Below are 23,622 nucleotides of genomic sequence, written 5' to 3'. Positions count from 1 at the left end.
AAGAAGACATTGCCGCCGTAGTGCAATGAAGATTTGTCCAACCTCAGGAGGTTGATCCGGAAAGTCTTCAATATCTGCGGGAGGCAAAAATACTAGCAGCTATGCAAAGATTACTTGCAGAGGTACAAGTTGACCATCAAGACTTCTAGGCAGCAGTCCTGGCTGAACTACTATCAGAATATTGGACGCACCGGCAAACCTGTGAGATAGTATGATTTGGGCCAAGGAACATAGGAGCCCATCCTTTCTTAAAATTTCGAAAGGACGGAATCTTCTGGTGAGATCCTGGAGTTATTAGCGGCACAGATGCACTTTCCCGCCACCGAAGAGGACCGGGAGTCAGAACTTTGCTTGGAGGATGATGCAGTCCCACTCGTGTGATATTACCAAATCAGCAGATGTTATTGATAATGAGAAGCAGTGAGCATTATTACACATATGTATGTAATAACTAGCTGAAATTCTAAAAGTAGTTTTGATTCTGCTTGCAGGTTACAAGATGCAACTTCGGGAGAAATCCAACTAAAACGGAACTGATGTCACCTAAATGAATAAAGATTGGTTCATTCTTTTTTACCCCAATGTAAAGTAACTGTGTGTGATCCATGATTAATTAAATTGAAGACTGAACATAGAACTGAGGGTTAAGAGGACTTGAAAAGACTTCTACGTCTCCAAGAGCAATTTTGTAAGGTCTAATTTTATAAGGCAAGCGCTGAGTATTTCTTGCTCAGCGCTTTCGAGTTTAGTTTAGTTTAATAGGATTCAAAGATCCACGTGTGCAACCGGGATTCTGCAGTCCTACCTGACAGATATACTCCTGCACCTCTTTCCCCTCAGCCTCTATATTAAATACGCTGTAGGGGGCAGTGCTGTCAGACTACGTGACTCCGGATATTGGGTAGCGAAGCCCTACGGTTATAGTAAAATGCTAGACGATATACCTCGGGAATTTTCAACATTTCCAATGGACTACACTACACGCCAGCCGAGCTTCAAGCGGAATTTGGCTGTGGACTTTTCAACCACATATGACGCAATATTTTCCAAGGAAGAATCGAAGATAGCCTGTTTAGTCTGTGCGAGGATTTTCTCTGATACACACAAGATTCACCATTGTATTTTCAGTGGACATACTGACAATACTGAAAGCCTGTCGATCGCTGAGCATGATCCCCTCGTCAAGCATAACATAGTCATTCTATTCGACAACCAAATCTTGTGCTCCAGACCGTGGGATCGTTCAGGGACGCGCTGAACATTCTGAGCGACACGCTTAAAGTCACTCCCGTCCGGATTGCCGGATATAGGAACATAGAGGGGAATGAGCGGGATAACGAGTTGGTGAGGTAGGGCTCTCTTCTTGGCAGTCTCTCGGTAGATGTAGTGTGCGTGCCGCTGGCGGCTGTCAGACGTGAAATTTACTCCACTACTTAGCAGCCACCGAAGGATCGCCACCTGTGCCATGTTAAGGAGACACAGGCTATCCATAATATCTACGTACATGCAGAAATGCGAAATTGAAAAGTGTGCAAATGTGCCGGCACGCGCAAATCTGCCGCCAGACACGGCACGACTCTTGTTTCTATAATACGCCAGTTGCAACGTTTCCCCACTTAATCATTCCACACATCGATTAGAATTGCAAGAGAAACGCGGAAATGCGCCACGCAAGTGTGCCGGCACGGCCAAATGTGCTGCCCGGCTCTTCTTTCTGCACAAATGATAAGGTTCTGCCACTTGATGATTTCCCACATCAAGGATAGAGTAGCACAAGCATAAAAGGAAACCCAAAAAAAGGCCAAAAAAATGAAACGTTTTACTGTAATCTTGCAATACACGCCAAGAAATGAACTTGATCATTTCCCCCAGCGAATATAGAGTAGGTCAAACACAGGAAAACCCCCGAAAAAGGCAAAAAACACAACGCTTCCTCGCACGAAATGCAAAATCAAGCATAGAGTAGCCTGCGCAATAGAACGTTTCCCCGCAATCTTCCCGCACACGGCCACAATATACTTGATTATTTGCAAAATCAAGTATACAGCAGACTGCCCAGCTCGCCGTCCTTGCAATATACACTGAATACTACGTTCTCCCGCAATCTTGCCGTGCACAGCCACAATTCACTTGATTATTTCCTAAATCAAGGATAGAGCAGCGTGCGCAATGCACAAACTGCACAACCAGCCACCATTTCAATGTACATAGCAAGAAAGCAACGTACGCGCACGGGCTCGTTCCCGGTGCGCGGCTATTCGCAAAAATGGGCAAAAGCCAAAAATTCAACGGATGTGATACGGTTAGGAATCATCGTGAAGTGTTCTTTCAACCTCTTCAGTTAGGCATCATCGTGGATGGGGAGTCGATCGTTAACATCCTTCACAGGACCATCGAAAGATTTGCGACCACATGCAAGTTCTTTCGTGATCCGGTATACACTTCTGAAATTATTGCCTTTTGCAGCATCTTCCGTATTACGTCGCAGACTACATTAAACTTCGGCAATATCTATGGTAGAAAAAGAAGACGAGTCAGACCCTACCTGATATGGAGCAATGGAGGACGCCAGACAGCTTTTAGGGATATCGAATTGGTGGACCTAGGCGCAAAACCGCGATGTCTGGAGTTCCTTATTAAGGCAGGCCTAGACCGGATACCGGTTGTTGCGCCGTTGATGATGATGAATTATAAAAATCTGTTTTATGGAAGTCTACTGAAAGACTGTGGGGCAAAAACAATCGACATCGGGTTCTTCTAGAAGAATCATTGGAGTAGACTCTACGTGTAACGGAAAGAAGGGAAATGAAAACAGTAGAATGGTCTAGTCATTTCAGTCACAAAATCACAACCTAACAGAAAATATCTGGATTTCAATGAAGCCCAAAACAACTAATTCGATCTTTTTTCTTCTGAAATGGATAAAGCGCTCATTTACACCAGAGTATTCCGCAAAGTTAAACGAGATTGGCCGGCACAAATAGCAGCTAATTATCAAAAGCCAATGAAGTCGGATTACACATATAATGGAACGATAGATATGGTAAAGCTCAGCATTATCGGAAAATATAAAAAATAAATTGGTAAAACGACTGCCTTATTTATACTAAATCTTCAGTTTTTTTAAAGGCTGTATATGTCTCCTGTTTTATGGAGTATGTAATGTTCGCAAAATTTTAATTTCAAGAGTTGGGGCAGTAATTTTATCTTTAGTGGGTAAAAATGTCTGCCTCCTTTTCACCTGTTGAATGAATTAATTTGTCAATGGATCGGCCTTATTTCTATGTACAATTACAATTAAAGTATTGTGGGGAATATATCCTTGATTCCCCGAAAAGTTTTCGAATTTTCTTCATAGAAACAACTAACATTGAGGATATTCCATGAATTTATTAACAAAAACAAAAATCGTGTCTTAAAAAACAAATGGAAAAAGTGAGACTCATAAGTAAAGGATAAAAGTAAATTGGCAATTGAAGCAATCAATCTAATTATATTCGATGAATTCACATTCAGATCTAGGTTTCACCTTTCCTCGCTGACCAATGTAAATAATTCGGTTGAGTTGCAGCTTCGTATTCCTGAACGAGGCAATCGACCACTTCTCGAGATTCATCTAGTTCAGTGAGATCATCTTTAAACATATCTTCCCGTTTGAACTGGTCCAAGAATGCACCACGTTTTCGCAATTTGTCATATTGACTGAGCGCTCGCTCAAATAGCGAGCATATACTGGTGTGGTTTGCTAACATAAGACCAGATACTCGATGACTGCTTTGCACATATGGACTACTTCTGGATAATGCTACTTGGATGCTTGTCGGACCCCATGGGATGAACTGAGCAAGCTTTCGTTCCCGAATCCGCTGCAGTGATTTGTGAACCTGTGTTGGATCTACTTCGCCTTGGATTATATTTAAAATTGATATGTAACAGTGATGGTTGGTTTTATCAGGACCTGTCGAGACCATCATATTTTTCGGTTGAAGAAGTCGTCGCATAACATCCAGGACTGTGGTTTTACGGACATTAACGGTTTGCTGAAAAAAAGCGTAAAACAACATATTTAACATTTGTGAATAATTGCATGAATAAAATGCTTACATCATTATCGGTCGTCAATGGAGTATATCCTGTCATGAGGAAGTGCAATTGGGGTGTAGGTATCAAAGGCGCCGTCAACCCAATGAGATTATTATTCATGTACGATGGATATCGAAGCGTTGTAGTACTAACGGACATTATAGTTGAAACTAATGTATTTATTTGTGTAAAGCTTGGGTTCTGGATATGTAGTCGGTCTGTGGCAATTCTATTCAACGCTGTATTATCGAGGACAACCACACAATCCGCGCAACTAGTTAAGCGCCGCAACGTCAATAAGGAATTGTAAGGCTGAACTACGACATCACTTATTTCATCCTGATTTGGAAAGACGCTGTAGGTTTCAATAAGTTTCTTTGGGAATCTGTCGGAAAGTCGTTCCATGATATATGACCCCATTCCAGATCCTGTACCACCAGCGATTGAATGACATAAAACGAAGCCTTCAAGGCTATCGCTGCCATCAGCTTCACGATCAATGATATCGAAAACTTCTTCGTGCAACTTTTCACCTTGGCTGTAACCTGATGCCCAATTATTTCCTGCACCGCCGCCATGTTTGGAGAGGTAGATATTTTCTGGGTTGTAGAGCTGCAAAGTAATGCTTACTGTGAATACGCTGAATCACTAAAATACTAAACAAGTAGTAATGCTAGCAATAACGGTCTAGTCAAATTAACTGTTAAGAAATAAATCATTCAGAGATATAAAGATCTCACCCTTTTTTTACCGAAAAATTAATGTATGAAGCATTTCGAATCTTATAAGGATGTTAGGAATTACTTTTCAATATTGAAAGGGTATTAGTTCTCCTCGTCTTTATTGCTTTAAATGCTATGCATGAAGCACGTTAAGTTTCATTTATTATAAGGAGTTTTTATACGGAGAGATCATAGGTTGGTTGTATTTTGGGTTAATGCATATTTGTTTTACATTTGAAGTATGGGTTAAAATCGATGTCAGTTCAAGTGATTAGCGAAAATGATATAACGAATGTGATACATACTCATTTTTCGCAACAGAGCTTTCGTACCCAAAAAAGCATAGAGCACATTTATAGTCGTCCTCGTGGGAAAACATTAAGTAAAATTCAAAAACTTTCCAAATAATGCGACTTCTTACTTGCTAAACAGGCGTTGGTTATAGGAATATTTTACTTCAAAACCCCAAAATCTACATAGATAAGAACTAGAAGCCATACGAAAGTTGCATAAAATCACTTTTCATCATCTTCAACTGCGCAACAACCGGTATCCGGTCTAGGCCTGCCTTAATAAGAAACTCCAGACATCCTTTGCGCCGAGGTCCACCAATTTAATATCCCTAAAAGTTGTCTGGCGTCCTGACCTACACGATCGCTTCATCTCAGGCAGGATCTGTCTCGCCTTTTTTTCTACCATAGATTCTTATAGACCTTCCGGGCTGGATCATCCTCATCCAATAGAATAAGTGACCCGCATACCGTAACCTATTGAGCCGGATTTTATCCACAACTTGATGGTCATGGTATCGCTCATAGATTTCGTCGTTATGTAGGCTACGGAATCGTCTATCCTCATGTAGGGGGCCAAAAATTCTTCGGAATTCTTCTCTCGAACGCGGCCAAGAGTTCGCAATTTTTCTTGCTAAGAACCCAAGTTTCTGAGGAATACATGAGGACTGGCAAGATCATTGCCTTGTACAGTAAGAATTTTGACCCTATGGTGAGACGCTTCGAGCGGAACAGTTTTTGTAAGCTGAAATCGGCTCTCTTGGCTGCCAACAACCGTGCGTAGATTTCATCGTCGTAGCTGTTATCGGTTGCGATATCACTTTTATTTCTGAAAATGAGGTCGAACTACTGATAGTCACAAAGTTAGAGAAAAAGTTCCCTAAACTTCGCAACTGGGACTCCGTATGCTGAGCGACCAGATAAGAACGATAGAAAAAGAAGTATAAATAAAACAACACCGTTGTAAAAGATCAAATTGTTTCTGGCTTTTTATTGAAGGTACCTTCATACCATTATGTATGGAATAGCGCATCATCCCAATGACCACCCCGACTTCAAATGGGCGTTCTAATTTTTGATAACTTGGGCCAATATGTACGGCGTTATCCCAGCAAAAGACTCTCGAATATCAGCCTCGTACTGCTCCAAAATGGCTGGCTAGTTACCGTAGAAGAACCTGACGTAACTTCAAAGGAAATAATCGAGGTATGTTAAGATGCATGATTGCGGCGGTCAATTTACAAACGCTCACCGTGAGCGAGTTACTTCACAACTTCGAGCGTCGAGTCGTTTGTGTGGTATGTAACGCCATTTTGTTGAACCCAAAACTCGAACATATTCATGTTGTCGAGCTTCTGTCCGGAGAAAGTCAGTTAACATCGCTCTATATCGAGGACCGTTGATCGTAACGGTATCTCATTCCTCATTTCGAAATAAATAAGGTTCAATAGTACCGTCATGACACAAATCGCATCGAACAGTTAATCTTTATGGATGTATTAATTTTTAGTCCAACACTTACGAATAGTGATCGCTCTAATAATGGCAATTATATTTGTTTACATAGTCACTGAGCTAAAAATGGGTTTCGACCGAAAGCATGATTTTTTGGCTAAACCCAAATCTCTGGCCGACATTTCTAGTGCCTAATTAGTCGCTCGACTCAATTCTTGCGTCAGCATAATCTTATAAGGATGTGGACCCAAATCCAACAGCAAAATATGCCGAATTGGTATTTCTGGTGCTACTTCGATATTGACCGCAACAGCCGCTTTGTTTTCTTCCCTTCGTAACGATCTCTGTCTGGTTCATGACTCAAGGTCCAAAACTTTTTCTTTTCTAACAGATCTCAAAACTAAGACCGGCTTCAAAAAGTACCTTTCATTTGATTCGGTGAAAAAAATTTAACACCCCCCGTTTTACATGTATGGGGACCCCCCCCCCTAAATTCAACCTAGAAAGATATCACTCACTGCATGTCTGGGGGTCCACAGTTCCCACCTTCTCATCAAATTTCGTGTCAATCGATATAGCCGTTTCTGAGAAAAATGCTTGTGACAGACAGACAGACATTGAACCGACTTTAATAAGGTTTTGTTTGCAAAACACGGGCACGGGAATAACGGGGAAGAATTAGCTCTGAGTTGATTCCGGCATCTACGTGATGAGAGGCTCCTGTCTTCCTTTCCTCTTCATGGGGGGCCAGATGACATGGTGGCCCTGCGGCAGTCCACCCCAAGCTAAGCGTTCACTCCCTGCCGCTTACCGGGTTAGATCATCCTCATCCATACGGATTACGTAACCGCAGCCTATTGAGCCGGATTTTATCCACAAACAGACGGTCATAGTATCGTTCATAGATTTCTTCGTTATGTAGGCTACCGAATCGTCCACCCTCATGAAGGGAGCAAAAAATTCAAGATTTCGCATTTTTTTTTTGCTAAGAACTCAAGCCTCCGAGTAATACATAAGGACTGGCAAGATCATAGTCTTGTACAGTAAGAGGTTTAATTATATGGTGAGATGTTTCGAGCGGAATAATATAAATAAATTTTGTACACTGAATTAGGCTCTGTTCGCTGCCAACAACTGCGCGCGGATGTCATCGTTAAAGCTGTTATCGGTTGTGATTTTCGACCCTAGATAGGACAAGTTATCAACAGTCTCAAAGCTGTAGTCTCCTATTTTTTTTATTCTCTTTTGACCAGTGCGATTTGATGTTGTTGGTTTTTGCTACTGACGTTGCCACCATATATTTGGTCTTGCCTTCATTGATGTGCAGCCCAAGTTCTCGCGCCGCCTGCTCGATCAAGATGAAGGCAGTTTCTACGTCTCGGGTCGTTCTTTCCATGATGTAGTTGGGTGGACTTAAAAAGGATCGTACCCCTCGCATTTACCTCAGCATCATGGATTACTTTTTCCAGGGCCAGGTTAAAGAGGACGGATGATAGGGCATCCCCTTGTCTTAGACCGTTGTTGATGTTGAATGGTCTCGAGAGTGATCCTGCTGCTTTTATCTGGCCTCGCACATTGGTCAGGGTCAGCCTAGTCAGTCTTATCAATTTCGTCGGGATACCGAATTTTTTCATGGCCGTGTACAGTTTTACCTTAAAGGCCTTAAAGTCGATGAACTGCAACTGATGTCCATATTCCAACAGTTTTCCCATATCTTGCCGCCGAGAGAAAATTTGATCTGCTGCTGATTTGCCGAACAATATCTTATAGATGGTATTCAGCAACGTGATACCTCTATAATTGCACTGCATGTGTGTATCTATGGGACAGATAATGCCTCATCGCCAATCGTCAGGCATTAATTCGCTGTCTCACACCTTGAGCATAAGTTGATGAACTGCTTGATGTAATTGGTGGCCTCCATATTTAACCAATTCTGCTGTAATTCCATCGGCGCCTTATGATTTTTAAGCCAATGAATTGCTCAGACTATTTCTTCTATACTTGGCGGTGGCAGTATTTGTCCGTCATCTTCCGTTGGCGGGACCTTCAACTCGCCGATGTTCTGATTGTTAAGCAGTTCGTCAAAATACTCATTCCATCGCTCCAATATGTCCATTCTGTAGGAAATCAGATGTCCCCCTTTGTCGCGGCAGGATGAGGATCGTATAAGGTTTCCTTCTACTGACTTGTTAGAAAAACTTCCGCACCTGGTGCGACTGCTCCCTGTACTTTTCGAGTTCACAGACTTATTGGCTCTCCCAGGTTTCCTTTTTCCGTCTGTGTGTGAGTTCCTGATAACTTTCCGCGCGTGCCCGCGTTCTTAGAGAATGCAACATTACTCTGTTTACAACATTCTTCCGTTCTGTTGCTAGTTTATATTCATCGTCAAACCAGCCTTTCCGACTTTTTTGCAAATTGGGCCAAGTATGTTTGTGGTTGTGAAGATCATTCGTTGAAGCTCCATTTCCAGGGTCCTTCCATCCATTTCCCTCTTATAGGTGTCGTGGAGGGCTATGCTGTGGATGGCTTCACTGTTACCTCTCACCTGATTGTCAGAGGGGATTCTAAATGGTGTTGTTATTCGAACCCGGAGCACCATGCCAACGAGATAGTGATGCGAGTCAATATTGGCCGCCTTATATGTTCATATGAGATTCATCAAGACTGAAAGTTGGGGGCGTCCGATCAACATGTGGTCAATCTGGTTGAAAGTGGTTCCATCTCGAGAGGCCCACGTTTGTTTGTGGACCAGTTTCCGCGCAAACCAGGTACTTCCAACAATTATTTTGTGTGACACTGCTAATTGAATAATCCGTAGTCCGTTATCATTGGTATCCTTATGTAAGCTATGGGAGCCAACGTATCGCCTAAATACGGGCTCCTTCCCTACTTGGCTGTTAAAATCCCCAAGTATGATTTTGATATCATACCTGGGGCAGGCTTCGAGAGTCCTTTCTATTGCATCGTAGAGGGCATCCTTCTCCGACTCTGCAGTCTCCTCTGTAGGGACGTGAACGTGAACGTTCATTGGCTGGCTAAGAAACCTACTTCGACCACTATAATATATAGTGTAGTGGCTCTTCTCCAGGAAACCGGTCCCTGTTCAACGCTTTTATATTAGCCGTATGTTGGGACAGGGTATCGGCTAGCTGCGTGGCAGCCCCTTCTCTATACAGGGAGCACGTTGTTATTCCGTTTTCCTTGTCGGCTTCGTCGATGGATTGTCAATTCAGTCTGAGACTCCTTTTGTGGCTTCGTAACGAGTTGTTTTCATTGTAGGGTTGTCAGCCCTACTCAACCCCCAACCTGGAGGACCAGTTAATACAATTCGTCCTATTTTGAGGCATGGGATACTCGCCTTCACCCTTCTCCGTCTGAAGTTTTTCGTTAAAAAAGAGCTCCTAACAGTTACCACGTGGAACTGGAGATGGGGTTTGATAGTAGAGCTGTTGCTGTTGATTTAGCAGGCGTTTGCCAGATTTTATGCTCCATTGTGATAATCCACGTTTCGCCCTGGGACCTATTCTACCCTTTGATGCCTCGTCATTGGTGGCATATTTTTCGAGCACAGAGCCTGAATTTCAATTGACCGTAGCCGTACGAGTAATCAAATTTATCACTTCCAAATCAGGAGTAGATGTAGAAGTTGTCTCTTGGATGTGCGTAACAAGAGGCGCTGACATCGGCCTTGAAAGGGATCAGCATCTGATGTTCGCTTGCGAATTGCGTCCGCCATGTATGTACGATCCAGCTGTCGCTCGACATTGGAAGAGCTATCTTGTTAATTGGCTGATCTACTGAGTAACGCGCCTGAGAATATCGATGAGTATTGGGCCTCCATGATTCATGATTTCAGAAGTATATACAACATCACGAAAGAGTTTGCATGTGGTCGCAAATCTTTCCATGGTCCTGTGAAGGCCGTTCACGGTTAACTTCTCACCTTCGATGGCGAGCAACTGAAGGGGTGGAAAGAACACTTCACCACGGTTTTTAATCGTATCGCATTCGCTGAAGTTCTTCCCCTTGTGGACGTTCCAGTAACATGTGGAAGAATCGTGGAACCAAATGAAAGACACGATCCACAGCGGCCTCTGCAAACCTCGAGGTCACCAAACCGGGTAAGCGGTACATTAACCGAGATACTTGGCTTTGGAATGATGATGTTGAAATGAAAGTCCGTAAAAAGAAAGGCCTCTACCACAAATTTCTCGACTATAAAACGCCTGCTAATTGGCAAATTTATAAGAATGCCAATTGGGAAGCATAGAAAGCGGTCGCTGTCACCCGAGCGAAACATATTTACTCAAATATTTACGATAAACTGGACATTCGGCATGGCGAGAGAGATATTTGTCGACTTGCTAAAAGCCGTAATGAACGAAGGATATCCAACTGTCGAGCCGCAACGGTTAGATGGCGAAAATACTTCGAACAGATTTCAACTGAAGAATTTGCTCATCCTTCACTTCCACAATCATCATATTTGGACCAGTTCCACCTGTCAGCGCAACTTGGTGCTCAGATGTGGCGGTGAGGAAGACGCCCCGGCAACCCTGTCGGCTGAACCAAAACCAAATGGCGGAGGATAACCTCCATAGTGGCGGCACCGGGAGACACTTTGGCTTGCCGGCTGTGATCCAATAGGCGAATGCTGCAAAGGCCTAATCAGGGCGATCAGACCAGAGTCTGCACGGGGACTCATCTGAAGTGGCAACTTGGTCACGAAACCTCACCAGGGGTATACTGGTACCATGAAAACCAGGATAGCCCCTGGACTCTGATACTTCGGGTGAACTGCCGTTGTATGTGAGTACAGCTCGGTTGTTTGCGGTTGGCCCCCTAGGGGAAACTTCACGGGGGTTGTTGGTTATGCTCACGCGAGAAGAGAACTTCGGGCTTCGGCGTGGTGTTGGGTTTCAACACGGGTGCCGTACTCTTTAGTTCGGTAGGGATTTAGGTAGCTCTTGCATCCACCAGTATGGATGCTAAGTCATGCACTTGGTATAGACTGGTACCGTTGTTGTTTGTCACATCGGGGCTCTGTTTGTGGTCACACAATCAATCCGTGTCTTAAGAAGACCGTGGAATTAAGTACCCACGTAAAACCCTCAAGAACTCGCTGTCAGCGCAACTGAAGTCGAGGAGGCAATAAAACGAATGAAATCGGGGAAAGCCACAGGACCTGACGACATCGTATTTGGGCTCTGGAAAGCGAAGAGCTGGGACCCAACACTGGGGCTCAGTGAATTCTTTAATTGGGTTATTCAGGAAGGAAGAACACCATATGACGGGCAAGAAAGTACCACTGTGCCAATATGGAAAAAGAAAGGTAGTCCAGCAGGATGTTACCGCCCGATCCGGTAACTTTCCCATACCATGAAGATTTTTGAATATATTCTTGACAACCGTATTCGCGAAATCATTGAAGTAACCGTTAACCAAGAACTTTTGAACTACCGACGCAATACACGTTGTGCGGTTACTCATGGAGAAACACCGTGAGAAGCATCGCCCCTTTTACGTTGCATTTCTCGATCTAGAAAAAGCGTTTGACAGTGTGCTACACGAACTCATGTGGTATGCTCTAGGACAACACTTAGTGCCAGAAGGACTCGTGTGCTGGATTCAATCGCTCTACCGCGATCCGAAAAGTAAAAGTTCTGAACAAACCTGAATTTTTGACGACCGATCCCCATGAAGCAGGCACAATCACTGTCAGCGGCAATGACCTGTATAGAACTGAGCGATTGAAATATATTGGGTCATTGCTATCAGCCAATGGAGAACTGCATTATGAAATTGCTTCACGCATTAACGCAACCTGCATGAAGTCGCGTTCCACAACTGGTGTTCTTTGTGATCGACGTATCAACGGTTGGTTCTGAGTGTTGGCCGACTACAAAAGACAATGAACGGCGTCTTCCGGTAATGGAGACGAAATGAGGATATCCGCCATTGATATGAGGTTGCATCGTGGAAAAGCTGCGACTTCGAAGATATGATCACGTAATTCGGGCCAACGAGAATTTACTTGCCAAGATTGGTCTGAACATCGAAGTTGATGAAAAACGACTAAAAGGTCGGCCGAAACAACGGTGATTTGATACCTTTGATCTTCATCGATTTCCAGAAAGCTTTCGGATGCGCGAACAGGGAGAGTATTTGGAGTGATCTCCGCAGGAGGGGCATTCCGAAACTAATAGCTATTATCATATGATGGCGCAAAATGTCACGTCCTGTACCGAGGTCAAATTTGGAGGATTTTGAGGTTGAAAGTGGAGTCCGCCAGGGTTGGATTCTGTCACCGATATTATTCCTGCTTTTTACGGGTATCGTTCTTCATGCTGCCTTGTTCGGAGGACATGACAAATTCAGTTGACTATAGACAGACACCTCGACTATGCTGATGATATTTGTTTGCTCTTCCATCGGGCCACAGACTTATCATACTCCAAGGAGATTTCGGAATACATCCTGTGCAAATACATTCACTTTGTCATTAAAATGTTTGCGAATCAAGCTAAAAACATGTTGAATGACTTCACAAATCCCATTGATTCTCCATATATTTCTACTTTCATTTTTCCATTGTTTTTTCTAATGACTACCTTTTTGTAATTCAAAAGGCTTTCCGAACTCTTCAATCAATTCATAAAATAACCCTAAAGTTTGCCTCAATCGCCTAAACTAAGGAGTTTGAACCCGTTGAGGTATTCCCAAATAATTTAAAATGTCAAGGACATTGCCGTCCTATTTTGAGGACCTACCTTTGCATATGGCGAGCTCATTATCGTATGTATCACTCGAGGCTCCAAATCGAGGAGCACGGCCCTTGGGATGTAGTGGTCATCGTCCGCCTAAAACAAAATTCTCAATTAGACGAAATTTCAAATTTTTCGCTTCTCCCTTATTTACCTGATAAAAGAAAACATCCTTCCGGTCCAGACCATCTGTCGCAAAATCCTCCAGAACCCCCGTCGGTGAGATTCCATGCTCCAAGCAGAGACGCTTCCAAAACTCGAAACCAACTAAAAATTTGCAATACCGGTTAGTGGACAAGTTACAAAAAAGCGTTAACATGGATTTAGCAGAAAAGGTTAATGAAGATACGAAAATCTGGAAATGCCGACGATCTTACTTTGATTCCCGCATTGACCCAGCTGCAATGTAATTATCTCGCTTGGCATGACTCTTAGCTTTCCTGCGTAAATTCAGAAGGATTGGTGCGTTCACTGCGACAACAATTGACGATAATTTTCTCGTTTTTCAAATCGCGCCAACGAATTTTTGATGTTTTCCTACTGCTTTTCGAATGTGTCAGGGTGACGTTTGGATTCTCTCCTCTCTTTTTGTTTGGGATTGAGTTTAGACAAATGCTCGGTGATGCCAATAGCTTTGTTCGAATCGCTTCTGTGTAAACGTAGTAACTGGACCTGGAGGAGTAATCTACATGAATTCTGACGGTATGGGTCATTTTGAAAAAGCAGGCACCCCGAAAAACAGTAATTTAGGTAATTTTTGACTCCCTTTTGTTGGTTTGAAGTTTTACAGAGAAATACCTTTCTTTCAATTTGAATATCCGCTTTCTACTTGATTATATTCTTTATATGGACCATGGGATGAGTTTTTAATTCATTCCATAAAAGAAGTCCTGAATTAAAATTCAAGTTTCTTGCGGTTACATGATTTTTTTAACAATTTAGTAACGGAGCCAGCGTCCTCTTGTGGCGGGAATGTCACTACATTGCTGTCACTTTTGATAAACATGCAGTTCAGTGTCCTCGTGCAAATGGCATATTTTGGTAATGGAAGCGTTTGCCGATGTTATTCATTTGTCACATCAACTGCAATGAGTTTTCCTGTTAATTTCCTATTTTTCCTTTCCAACTGTGGTGTTTTGTGTACTTTACTGTAGGGAAAGTGGAACTCAACACCCCAACAGTTACTGATCCATGTGAAAAGCGTGCGCGTGAATAATTATGTGAATAAAAATAGACTTGCATATCCAAGCTCTCCTTCCAATAAGAAGGCACAGATTTTCTACAACTCGGTCGCGAGAAAAAAGTCAGCGAACGAGATAAGAGAAGGTTGGGATCGCCTTGGAGACGCTATCGTTTTCGATTTCGTCGAAAATGGACGAGCAAATTAGCAAGAAACGGCTGACCAACCTCGGCGGTTCGAAAAAGGAGATAATTTTGAGTCGCTCGTTGGGAGCCGACAGCTCAACTGGCCGGAAGAATGCGGTCGCTGCTGCTGCTGAGCGGCTGGCGGCTCCTGCGTTGGATTCTCCTTTTTTCCAGTACACGGAACAGGACCGGCGGCGAGATGAAGACATCTTGAAGAGATTTGACCAGGAAATCGGGTTTGATGATCATCGAGCGATTGAATTCAGCCGCCTGACTACGATACCCAAAAAGAGGAAGATGTCCAAGGCGAAGATAGTGAAGGGTGAGATTACTGTGTTTGTAAACAAATTAATATAAATTTGTAAACAAATTTATGGCTGAAAGTTAACTTGGAAAATTGGAAGGGCAAATGTGCCACTGTTACGCAGCATGATATTTATGAGTCGGGGACAAGCAGCGAAACAAATATTTATCAATATTGCAGGCATTCATTGTTTTCAAAGAAAAATTCCGCAAAAATCGCATCGAATTTCAGAAAATTCCCTTTTAAACGCATTCTCTCCTTTTGGGGTATTCTGCGAATAAAAACAATCACTGGTTGCCGAGGTTTTGGGGTGTTCATGACGAGGAATGAGTCCTCATTAATGTTGTTTTTGTATCATCAACGGCGCAACTATCGATCTAGATCTGTCTTAATCAAAAAACACCAAAACACTCCGGTTTTGCCCGTTGACCACCTAATTTCTTCTTTTTCTTCACCCTTTGTCCCATTCACAAGCGGGGTCGGCTCGTTGTGATCGGTTTCGCCATTGGCTCCATCAAATGCGTGATCTGGATGCAATCTCGAGGCTTTAAAATCCCCATTCAGCGTATCAAGCCACCGTTGTTTCAGCCTGCCTTTTCCTCGGTTACCATCGACTTCCATGTTCAGACCAATTTTGGCAAGTGAATTCTCGTTAGTGCGAATTGCGTGACCATATCATCGTGTTGCATGAGGCATCATTCCATTCTTGGACAAGTTGTTCGAAATCATTAGATGCTAGGAATACACCATCTGCATAGGGCGGTGGACGTTGGATGTCCCGTGTGATGGTGTCCATAACAAAAATAAAGAGGAGTGGTGAGACGGCGTTTCCTTGATGAACACCAACAGAGACACGAAGCGGTTTTGATACACCCGCCATAACTTCGAACTTTACTTTTCGGATCATGATAGAGCAATTGAACCCAGTGCACGAGTTCTTCTGGCACTACGTGTTGTAAAGCATACCAGATGAGGTCCTGAAATGCAATCTAAAGAGGGCGATGGTTCTTACGATGTTTCTCGATGAGTAACCGTGCAGCGTGTATTGCGTCAATAGTTCCACAATTTTTGACAAATCCGGCTTGATTGACGGTTATTTCAACGATTTCGGGAATACGGTTGTCAAGAATGCGTTCAAAAATCTTCGTGGTATGGGAAAGTAATCGGATCGGAATATGAACATGAACATTCTTCTGGACTACCTTTCTTTTTCTATATTGGAACAGTGACATTTTTTGCCAGTCAGATGGTGTTCTACCTACCTGAATAATCCGATTAACGAATTCCCTCAGCCACAGTGTTGGGTCCCGGCTCTTCGCTTTCAACAGCTCAGTCTTCAGGTCCTGTGGCTTTCCCCAATTTCATTCGTTTTATTGGCTCCTCAACTTCAGTTGCGCCACCGGGCTCAACGTGAGTACCTGTCTCGTGGACTTAATCCCACGATCTTCTTAAGACACGGATTGATTTTTTGACCACAATTAGAACCCCGCTGTGACAAGAAACAACAGTACCAGTCTATACCAAGTGCATGGCTTAGCATTCATACTGGTGGATGCAAGACATACCTAAATCTCTACCGAACTAAGGAGTACGGCACCCGTGTCGAAACGCAACACCACGCCGAGGCCCGAAGGTCTCTTCTCGCTTGAGCATCACCAACAACCCCCATGAAGATCTCACTAGGAGGCCAACCACAAGCAATTGAGTTGTACTCACATACAATGGCAGTTCACCCGTAGTTTGAGAGTCCAGGGGTTATCCCGGTTCCCATGGTACCAGTATACCCCTGGTGAGGTTTCGTGACCAAATTGCCACTTCAGATGAGTCCCCGTGGAGACTCGAGTCTGATCGCCCTGATTAGGGCTTTGGAGCATTCGCCTACTGGATCACGGCCGGCAAGCCAAAGTGAGTACAGCGTCTCCCGGTGCCACCACTATGGAGGTTTTCCTCGGCCACTTGGTTTTGGTTTGGCCGACAGGGTTGCCGCCCCGTCTTCCTCACCGCCACCTCTGAGCACCCAGTCAGATGGTGTTCTTCCTTCGTGAATAACCCGATTAAAGAATTCACTGAGCCACAGTGTTGGGTCCCAGGTTTTCGCTTTCCAGAGTTGAGATGTGATGTCGTCAGGTCCTGTGGCTTTCCCCGATTTCATTCCTTTTATTGCCTCCTCTACTCCAGTTGCGCTGGCAGATGGAACTGTTCCAAATGTCGGCAATGATTGTGGAAATGGAGGATGAACAAATCCTTCAGTTCAAATCTGCTCGAAGTATTCTCGCCATCTATCCGTTGCGGCTCGACGGTTGGTAAGCAAAGTACCGTTATTGTCATTAACGCAACAGAAGTGTTCCATATCCTGTGTACGTTCGTTACGGCTTTTAGCAAGTCGATACAGACCTCTCTCGCCATCCCGAGTGTCCAGTTTATTGTAAAGATTTTTGTAATGGTCCGCTCAGGTGACAGCGACCGCTTTCTTTGCTTCCCAGTTGGCATTCTTATAAATTTACCAACTGGCCGGTGTTTTATCATCGAGAAATTTTTGGTAGAGGCATTTCTTTCCACCGACCTTCAGTTCAACATCGTCATTCCAAAGCCAAGTATCTGGGTTGATATACCGCTGTGGATCGTGTCTTTCATTTCAATCAACGGCAGATGTTGAAGTGCGATGGTCGGCGGAACAGCTTTGGAATTAGTGACAGCGGTAAAATGTCGGCGTCTTATGAGAATGTAGTCGATTTCGTTTTACTGTTCTCACTATAAAATGTAGGAAGATGAGACAATCGTTTGATGAACCATGTATTCATAAGTACAAGGTCATGAGTGTCCCCAAAATCGATACGTCCAGAACTCTTGAACATTTCTCGACAGGACCGAGGCCTGTCCTGCCGCGTCGACTGAGGTGGACGCCCTAGCATTTTTCCGAGGCCTGTGAATCAATCCGATCATCCTGTTTCTAACGACATTGTGTGCATTTGTCACCAAGAGAGATCAGGTAGGATTTAGCATAGTGGAATAACTCCAACTATACTGTATTTATCTCTTTCCCTGATCTCAGCATTTTATTTTTGTTTTACTGAAGATGGTACCAATGTACGTTGTTCTCCTTGGTTCGTTGCCAACGTGTTAGCAAATCAAAAATTAATTTTTGAAAAAAACTAGTATTTTTTTGCTCCAAAAATTCTTCAAAGGATGCAATTACAGGTTGGAGTAGTGCGTTTACCAAACTCAAAGATGATAGTCTGTTGGTGACAGGCCTGGAGAATATGGCAGGTGAGCCAAAACTTTGTACTGAAACTCCTGTAGCTTTTGCACGGCCAAACGGGGTACATGCGGTCGTGCGTTATCGTTTAATTGATTTAGTCCATGCCTATTCCCCAGAGAAGGCTGTTTTGAATGCAATTTCGCATACATTTCGTCTAATAGATTCCCGCGTTAGAAAATGATTATATCTTTTTTTTACGCGGAAGTAGTAGTTTGATCTGCCAAATTACCATATCCGTTAAAAAAACCAATTCGAGGTGCTCATTTGTTAATTATTATGGTATAAAAATTGAATTCTTACAAGGTGTAAAAGAAAACGTCGTATTTGCTGATACTTCATTTGACGTCATCTTATAATTTTCCTCCTTTAACTGGACTTGGGACCAGCATGCTATGGAAATAGCATGGCGGAGTTAGAGTAATTGACATTCGAGTGAAATAATAAAATTCCATTCATGAAGAATATACTTCTCCCCGTCCTTTTTTTAAGGTTTTCCATAAAGCAAAACCTTATTAGAATTGGTTTACTGTCTGTCTGTCACCCGCAGTTTTCTCGGAAACTGTTACACCTATTGACACCAAAATTGATGAGAAAGTGGGAACTGTGAACGTTCATGCATGCAATGAGCTATATCGTTCTCCCATACCTGCGAAAGGGGTGTACATTTTTTTCCACCAAATATAGTCATGTGGGATATCAAATGAAATGTATTGATGCTGAATAATGAGGTTTTTAAGTTCTCATATAATGATATATGATAATTGTCCATATATGATAATTGTCCTTTTCCTCATTGAATTTTTGTCTGAACTGCTTATGGTAAAGTTTGTCCTTAAATACCTAGATCCAGAGCTTAATTGCTAGTTATTTTTTTAACGTAATTAACCCTAAAAGCCAACTGTTGACGTTTACTAAATCACTGTTAATTCCTCCCGTATCTTGTGGATAATGAAACTCTCTAATGCATCCAATTTGCTGAAGACATTAACCTCCTTAAGGAGGTCATCCCATGTGTCGGATCCGCGGAATTGAATTTTTTTGCCATCAATTGTATCTAGATATAGTGTAGAATATATGGGCAAAGTTGTTTTTTGATATTCCGAGTCGTTCGGAAATTATAGTGATAAGTCACATGCTAGATTTATGTTGATTGCTGTAATGAAGCTCGTATTTATCGGTCCGAATGACTTCGCTAAAAGGACAAGAATTGAAGCCAAGGCCGTACATGTGTTTCTTCAAGAAACCTAAGGTTTTATGGACTAGGTATAGCAGATTAATGGTCAGTTAAGATTTTATGGCTAAAAATCGCATTCTACTTTTTAAATGCGTTTTTCTCGAAACCGCATGTTGAAAATCGGCTGCCACCATAGCCCAAAATCTACCCAACGAAATTCTTTGAAATTTTCGGGACTTATTCAGAATATGTTTCTACGGTCCGCAAACTATAAGGTCTACAAATAAGTTCTGTCGGTTTTCACAATGGATGGCGTAGCTTGTTTTTTATTCCATTGATCCACATATCCAAACATTCATCGGAAAGCTACTGTCAATAGGCACAAACGTCAGTATAAATTATTTAATTGAAGTGTAAACAACAATACTTTTTTCATCAACGAAAATGGCCAATTTTGTACCAAATAATGTGTTTTTGCGGGGAGTTCTACTTCATTATTTCAATATGAAGAAAAAAGCAACCGAAAGTCATCGCATTTTGGTGGAAGTTTATGCTCTATCTGAACGAACGTGTCAGAAGTGGTTTGGACGGTTTAAAAGTGGCGATTTTGACTTGGAAGACGAAGAGCGCGCCGGACGGCCAACAATTTTTGAAGATGAAGAATTAGAGGCATTGCTCGACCAAGATCCATCGCAAACGCAAGAAGAACTTGGAAAAACACTTGGAGTCACTCAGCAAGCCAGTTCCCACCGTTTAAAAGCAATGGGAATGATCCGAAAGGTCGGAAATTGGGTTCCGTATGAACTGAAGCCAAGAGACGTCGAACGCCGTTTTTTCACGTGCGAACAACTGCTCCAACTGCTCCAACGACAAGAAAGGAAGGGTTTTCTGCATCGAATAGTTACTGGCGATGAAAAGTGGATCCATTACGATAATCCCAAGTGTCGGGCAACGTGGGGACACCCCGGCCATGCCTCATCATCGACGGCGAATACAAAGCGAATATTCATGGTGAGAAGATCATGCTGTGTATATGGTGGGACCAGCTGGGTGTGGTATACTATGAGCTGCTAAAACCGAACGAAACGGTCACGGGCAAACTCTACCGACGTCAAATGATGCGTTTGAGCTACGAACTCAAGAAAAAACGGCCGCAATACCAGCAAAGGCATGATAAAGTTATTTTGCAACATGACAATGCTCGTTCACATGTTGCACAGCCCGTTAAAACATATCTAGAAACGTTGAAATGGGAAGTCCTACCCCACCCGCCGTACTCTCCAGACATTGCTCCTTCTGATTATTATTTGTTCCGGGCGCTGCAGCTGACCAGCACTTCTCCAATTACGACGAACTCAAAAAATGGCTCGATGAGTGGATAGCGGCCAAGCAGGCCAATTTTTGGCGCGATGGTATCTATCAATTGTCTGAAAGATGGACGAAAGTTGTGGCTAGCGATGGGCTATACTTTGAACAATGAATGTATAACCAATTTTTCACAATAAAGCTTCAAATTTAAAGAAAAAACCGACAGAACTTATTTGTAGGCCTTATAGGATAATTGCGATTCTTTCAGTAGGTTTTTTTTTCATTAAAGAAATTAAAAAAAAAAATTTAACAAGGCACCAAAAATTCAGTTGTCAATATTTTTTAATAATCTTCGTTTGTAGTTAAGTCTGTACGTTAAAATGCCGTTGACTTTTTCTCCAAGATGATCGCCGCACCCCCTAGCGTGGCAGCAGAAAAACACCTTTTTTGGAGATGGGTGTATAAATTGCTCTGTATTTCAATAACGAACTATGCAATCGAGCTGGGAAAACTACTATGCACGCTCAAGATATTAATGAATCTATGATGAAAAATTAGTATTTGTATCTTTCTCCAGTTCTTCACAAAAAAATTTTAAAAAAAGCCAAAAAAAAAAACGGCCTTCACAACGGCCTGCACGTATGCAGAATGGTATATTTATTATTCCATCTGCATCGATGACCTTTTCCCATTTTTCGGGTAGAGAAGGGATCCTTCTGTAAAAGAATTCCTGATTTTTTGAAGCGATTCACGGGCTGATCCAATTTTTGGCTTCTGAATAGGTTTTGAAGTTTTAGTCTTGTAAACCACCGATCGGAACAGATGATAGTTCGAAAGTGCAATGTCCGGCGGTTGAGGTAAAACTTCCCAGCTAAGCAAGTCCATCAGCTTAGTAAAGTAAAATCACGTTCACTTCGTAAAGCAAAATCATGTTCGCTGTCAAAATCATGCAGCAACCGTAATACAGCACATCTTGCTAGTCCCACTAGTTACACAACATTAGCTTCTTGCCGTGAATGCCACGATTTGTTGTCGATGTTGACGGCCCACTTGGCTTCACTCTTGCCTTTTATCCCTGACGATTTTCATAGTGAATCCATTTTTCATCACCGGGAATTATTTGATACAAAATTGACTTCTTTTTGTCTCTACCACAAGTGGCTAATCGCCTTTCTTGCTATCTTTCGGTTAACTGATGCGGTACTCAATTTCACTCTTGTTCGATGAATTAAGTTTGTGTACTCGTTTTCCAACTGTCGTTGAATCAACATTTTACGCTTCTGATCACTCTTGCAGTTTGATACGGATCTTCTTGGAGTTATTCTTCCAGTTATTCGTCTTAACATTAAATTTGGTGCATCGGGGCGTGGTTGGTCGTAAACATCAAAATTACCACTTTTGAGTCGTCTAAACCAATCCCTGCATCTGCTTCTTTTTTCAACAAAACGGTCGTGGTATTGCTCATAAATCCAAAGTTCTTGGCACTAGGTTCATTGTCCATATCGACTGTTCAAGTCATTATTATCACCAATGCCGCAACATACCGATATCCGATCTACAGACATCCCGGTTTTGTGTCGAGGTCTATCAATTCGATGTCTAAAAGGTGTCTGCCCTATGCAATCGCTCCATCTGAGGCAGGGTCCGCTTCATCTTCTTATTCTACTATAGATATTGCCCTTATAGAGTTTTCGAGCAGGATCATCCTCATCCATGTGGGTTAGGTGACTCGGCCACCGCAACCTGTTGAGCCGGATGTAGGCTACGGATTCGTTCATCCCTTGTAGGGGCCAACAATTCTTCGGAGGATTCATCTCTCAACCGGCCAAGAGTTCGCAATTTTCTTCCTAAGGACCCAAGTCTCCGGGGAATACAAGAGGACAGTTAAGATCATTCTCTTGTACAGGAACGGCTTTGGCTCTATGTAAGACGTTTTGAGCGCAAAGTTTTTGTAAGCTGAAAGAGGCTCTGTTGGCGGCCATCAAACCTCCACTGCTTTCAGCGTTATAGCAGTTATCTGTTGTGACTTTCGGCACTAGATAGGAGATCTATATGGAGGGAGGTTTTTCATCTGAGGTTGTTCTTTCCGTTATGTCAATATCGCAGAAATATATATATAGTGTGAACCGCAATATTTAGAAATATAAATATTTATTGGTGCATAATTCGTAAGAGCCTATTGTAATTTTCGAAACTTTAATTCAATGGAAACGTTATGATCTTTAGTTCCTGGAAATGCTCGCTTTCTCCATCTTGAGCGAGAATTCCAACGATATAATCTGGACACTCTGGGCCAAAGCGAAGTAAAATGGTGGGATTGTAGAGTGCTCTCCCTCCTGCGGCAATATGCCGATACTCTGGAACGCCGAGAGGTGTCGGTTTGCTTTTCACGGGTACCGCATGGGGCGCTCTCTTAACCTGAGAGCCGGTTTCTGGTAGACTTCTAACTGCAAGATTTCGGTGTTCCCGGAAGCGGAAAAATTATGGTACTACAAAGTGTAACCAAACTTTACTAAATAGTACTTTTATATGAGCGTACTTAGGTTTATGTAAAAAGAAAAGATTTTCACCTCTGTCGCTGTATTTTGTGTCATGTCCATTAGAGATGTGTATGTGATGTATGTAATATTACAAAAGTGATATCACCTTAAAGTATGATAGTACATTACCATCACCGAGCGCGATCCAAACATTACAACATCACCTAACGTTATCGCATCACGAAGCAGATTAGGTTAGGTTGGTTTCGGGCTGGCTTTGGGCTTGCTTTAGGTTGAGTTCGGGTGGTCTTTTGAAGATTTTCGGGCTGGCTATGATTTTGGGCACATGTGCATATGGGGATGAAGATTCTTGGCTTTATTGATTTGTAATGTTAGGGATTGGAATAAATGTTGG

The 23,622-nt window shown here is 42.7% G+C and overlaps 2 protein-coding genes across 2 annotated transcripts in view; one reads left to right on the top strand and one right to left on the bottom strand.

Moving 5' to 3' along the window:
- Positions 1–3,369: 3,369 nt before the first annotated feature.
- Positions 3,370–13,890, bottom strand: LOC119651374 (tubulin gamma-1 chain). The gene is made up of 5 exons (XM_038054949.1): positions 13,695–13,890; positions 13,472–13,584; positions 13,324–13,413; positions 4,105–4,695; positions 3,370–4,040 (listed from the first exon to the last, which is right to left on the bottom strand). The coding sequence occupies exons 1-5, from the start codon at positions 13,741–13,743 to the stop codon at positions 3,519–3,521; spliced, it is 1,365 nt and encodes a 454-aa protein (XP_037910877.1). The 5' UTR covers positions 13,744–13,890; the 3' UTR covers positions 3,370–3,518.
- A 455-nt stretch (positions 13,891–14,345) lies between these two features.
- Positions 14,346–23,622, top strand: part of LOC119651855 — a 28,247-nt gene continuing 18,970 nt past the window's right edge. Inside the window, exon 1 of the mRNA XM_038055657.1 lies at positions 14,346–15,004. Within this exon, the coding sequence (XP_037911585.1) occupies positions 14,689–15,004 (316 nt within the window). The 5' untranslated portion in view covers positions 14,346–14,688. The remainder of the gene's footprint in view (positions 15,005–23,622) is intronic.

This window comes from Hermetia illucens, chromosome 3 (genome assembly GCF_905115235.1).
Source record: "Hermetia illucens chromosome 3, iHerIll2.2.curated.20191125, whole genome shotgun sequence".
Classification (NCBI taxonomy): Eukaryota; Metazoa; Arthropoda; class Insecta; order Diptera; family Stratiomyidae; genus Hermetia; species Hermetia illucens.
This window is presented reverse-complemented; position numbering and strand designations above follow the sequence as displayed.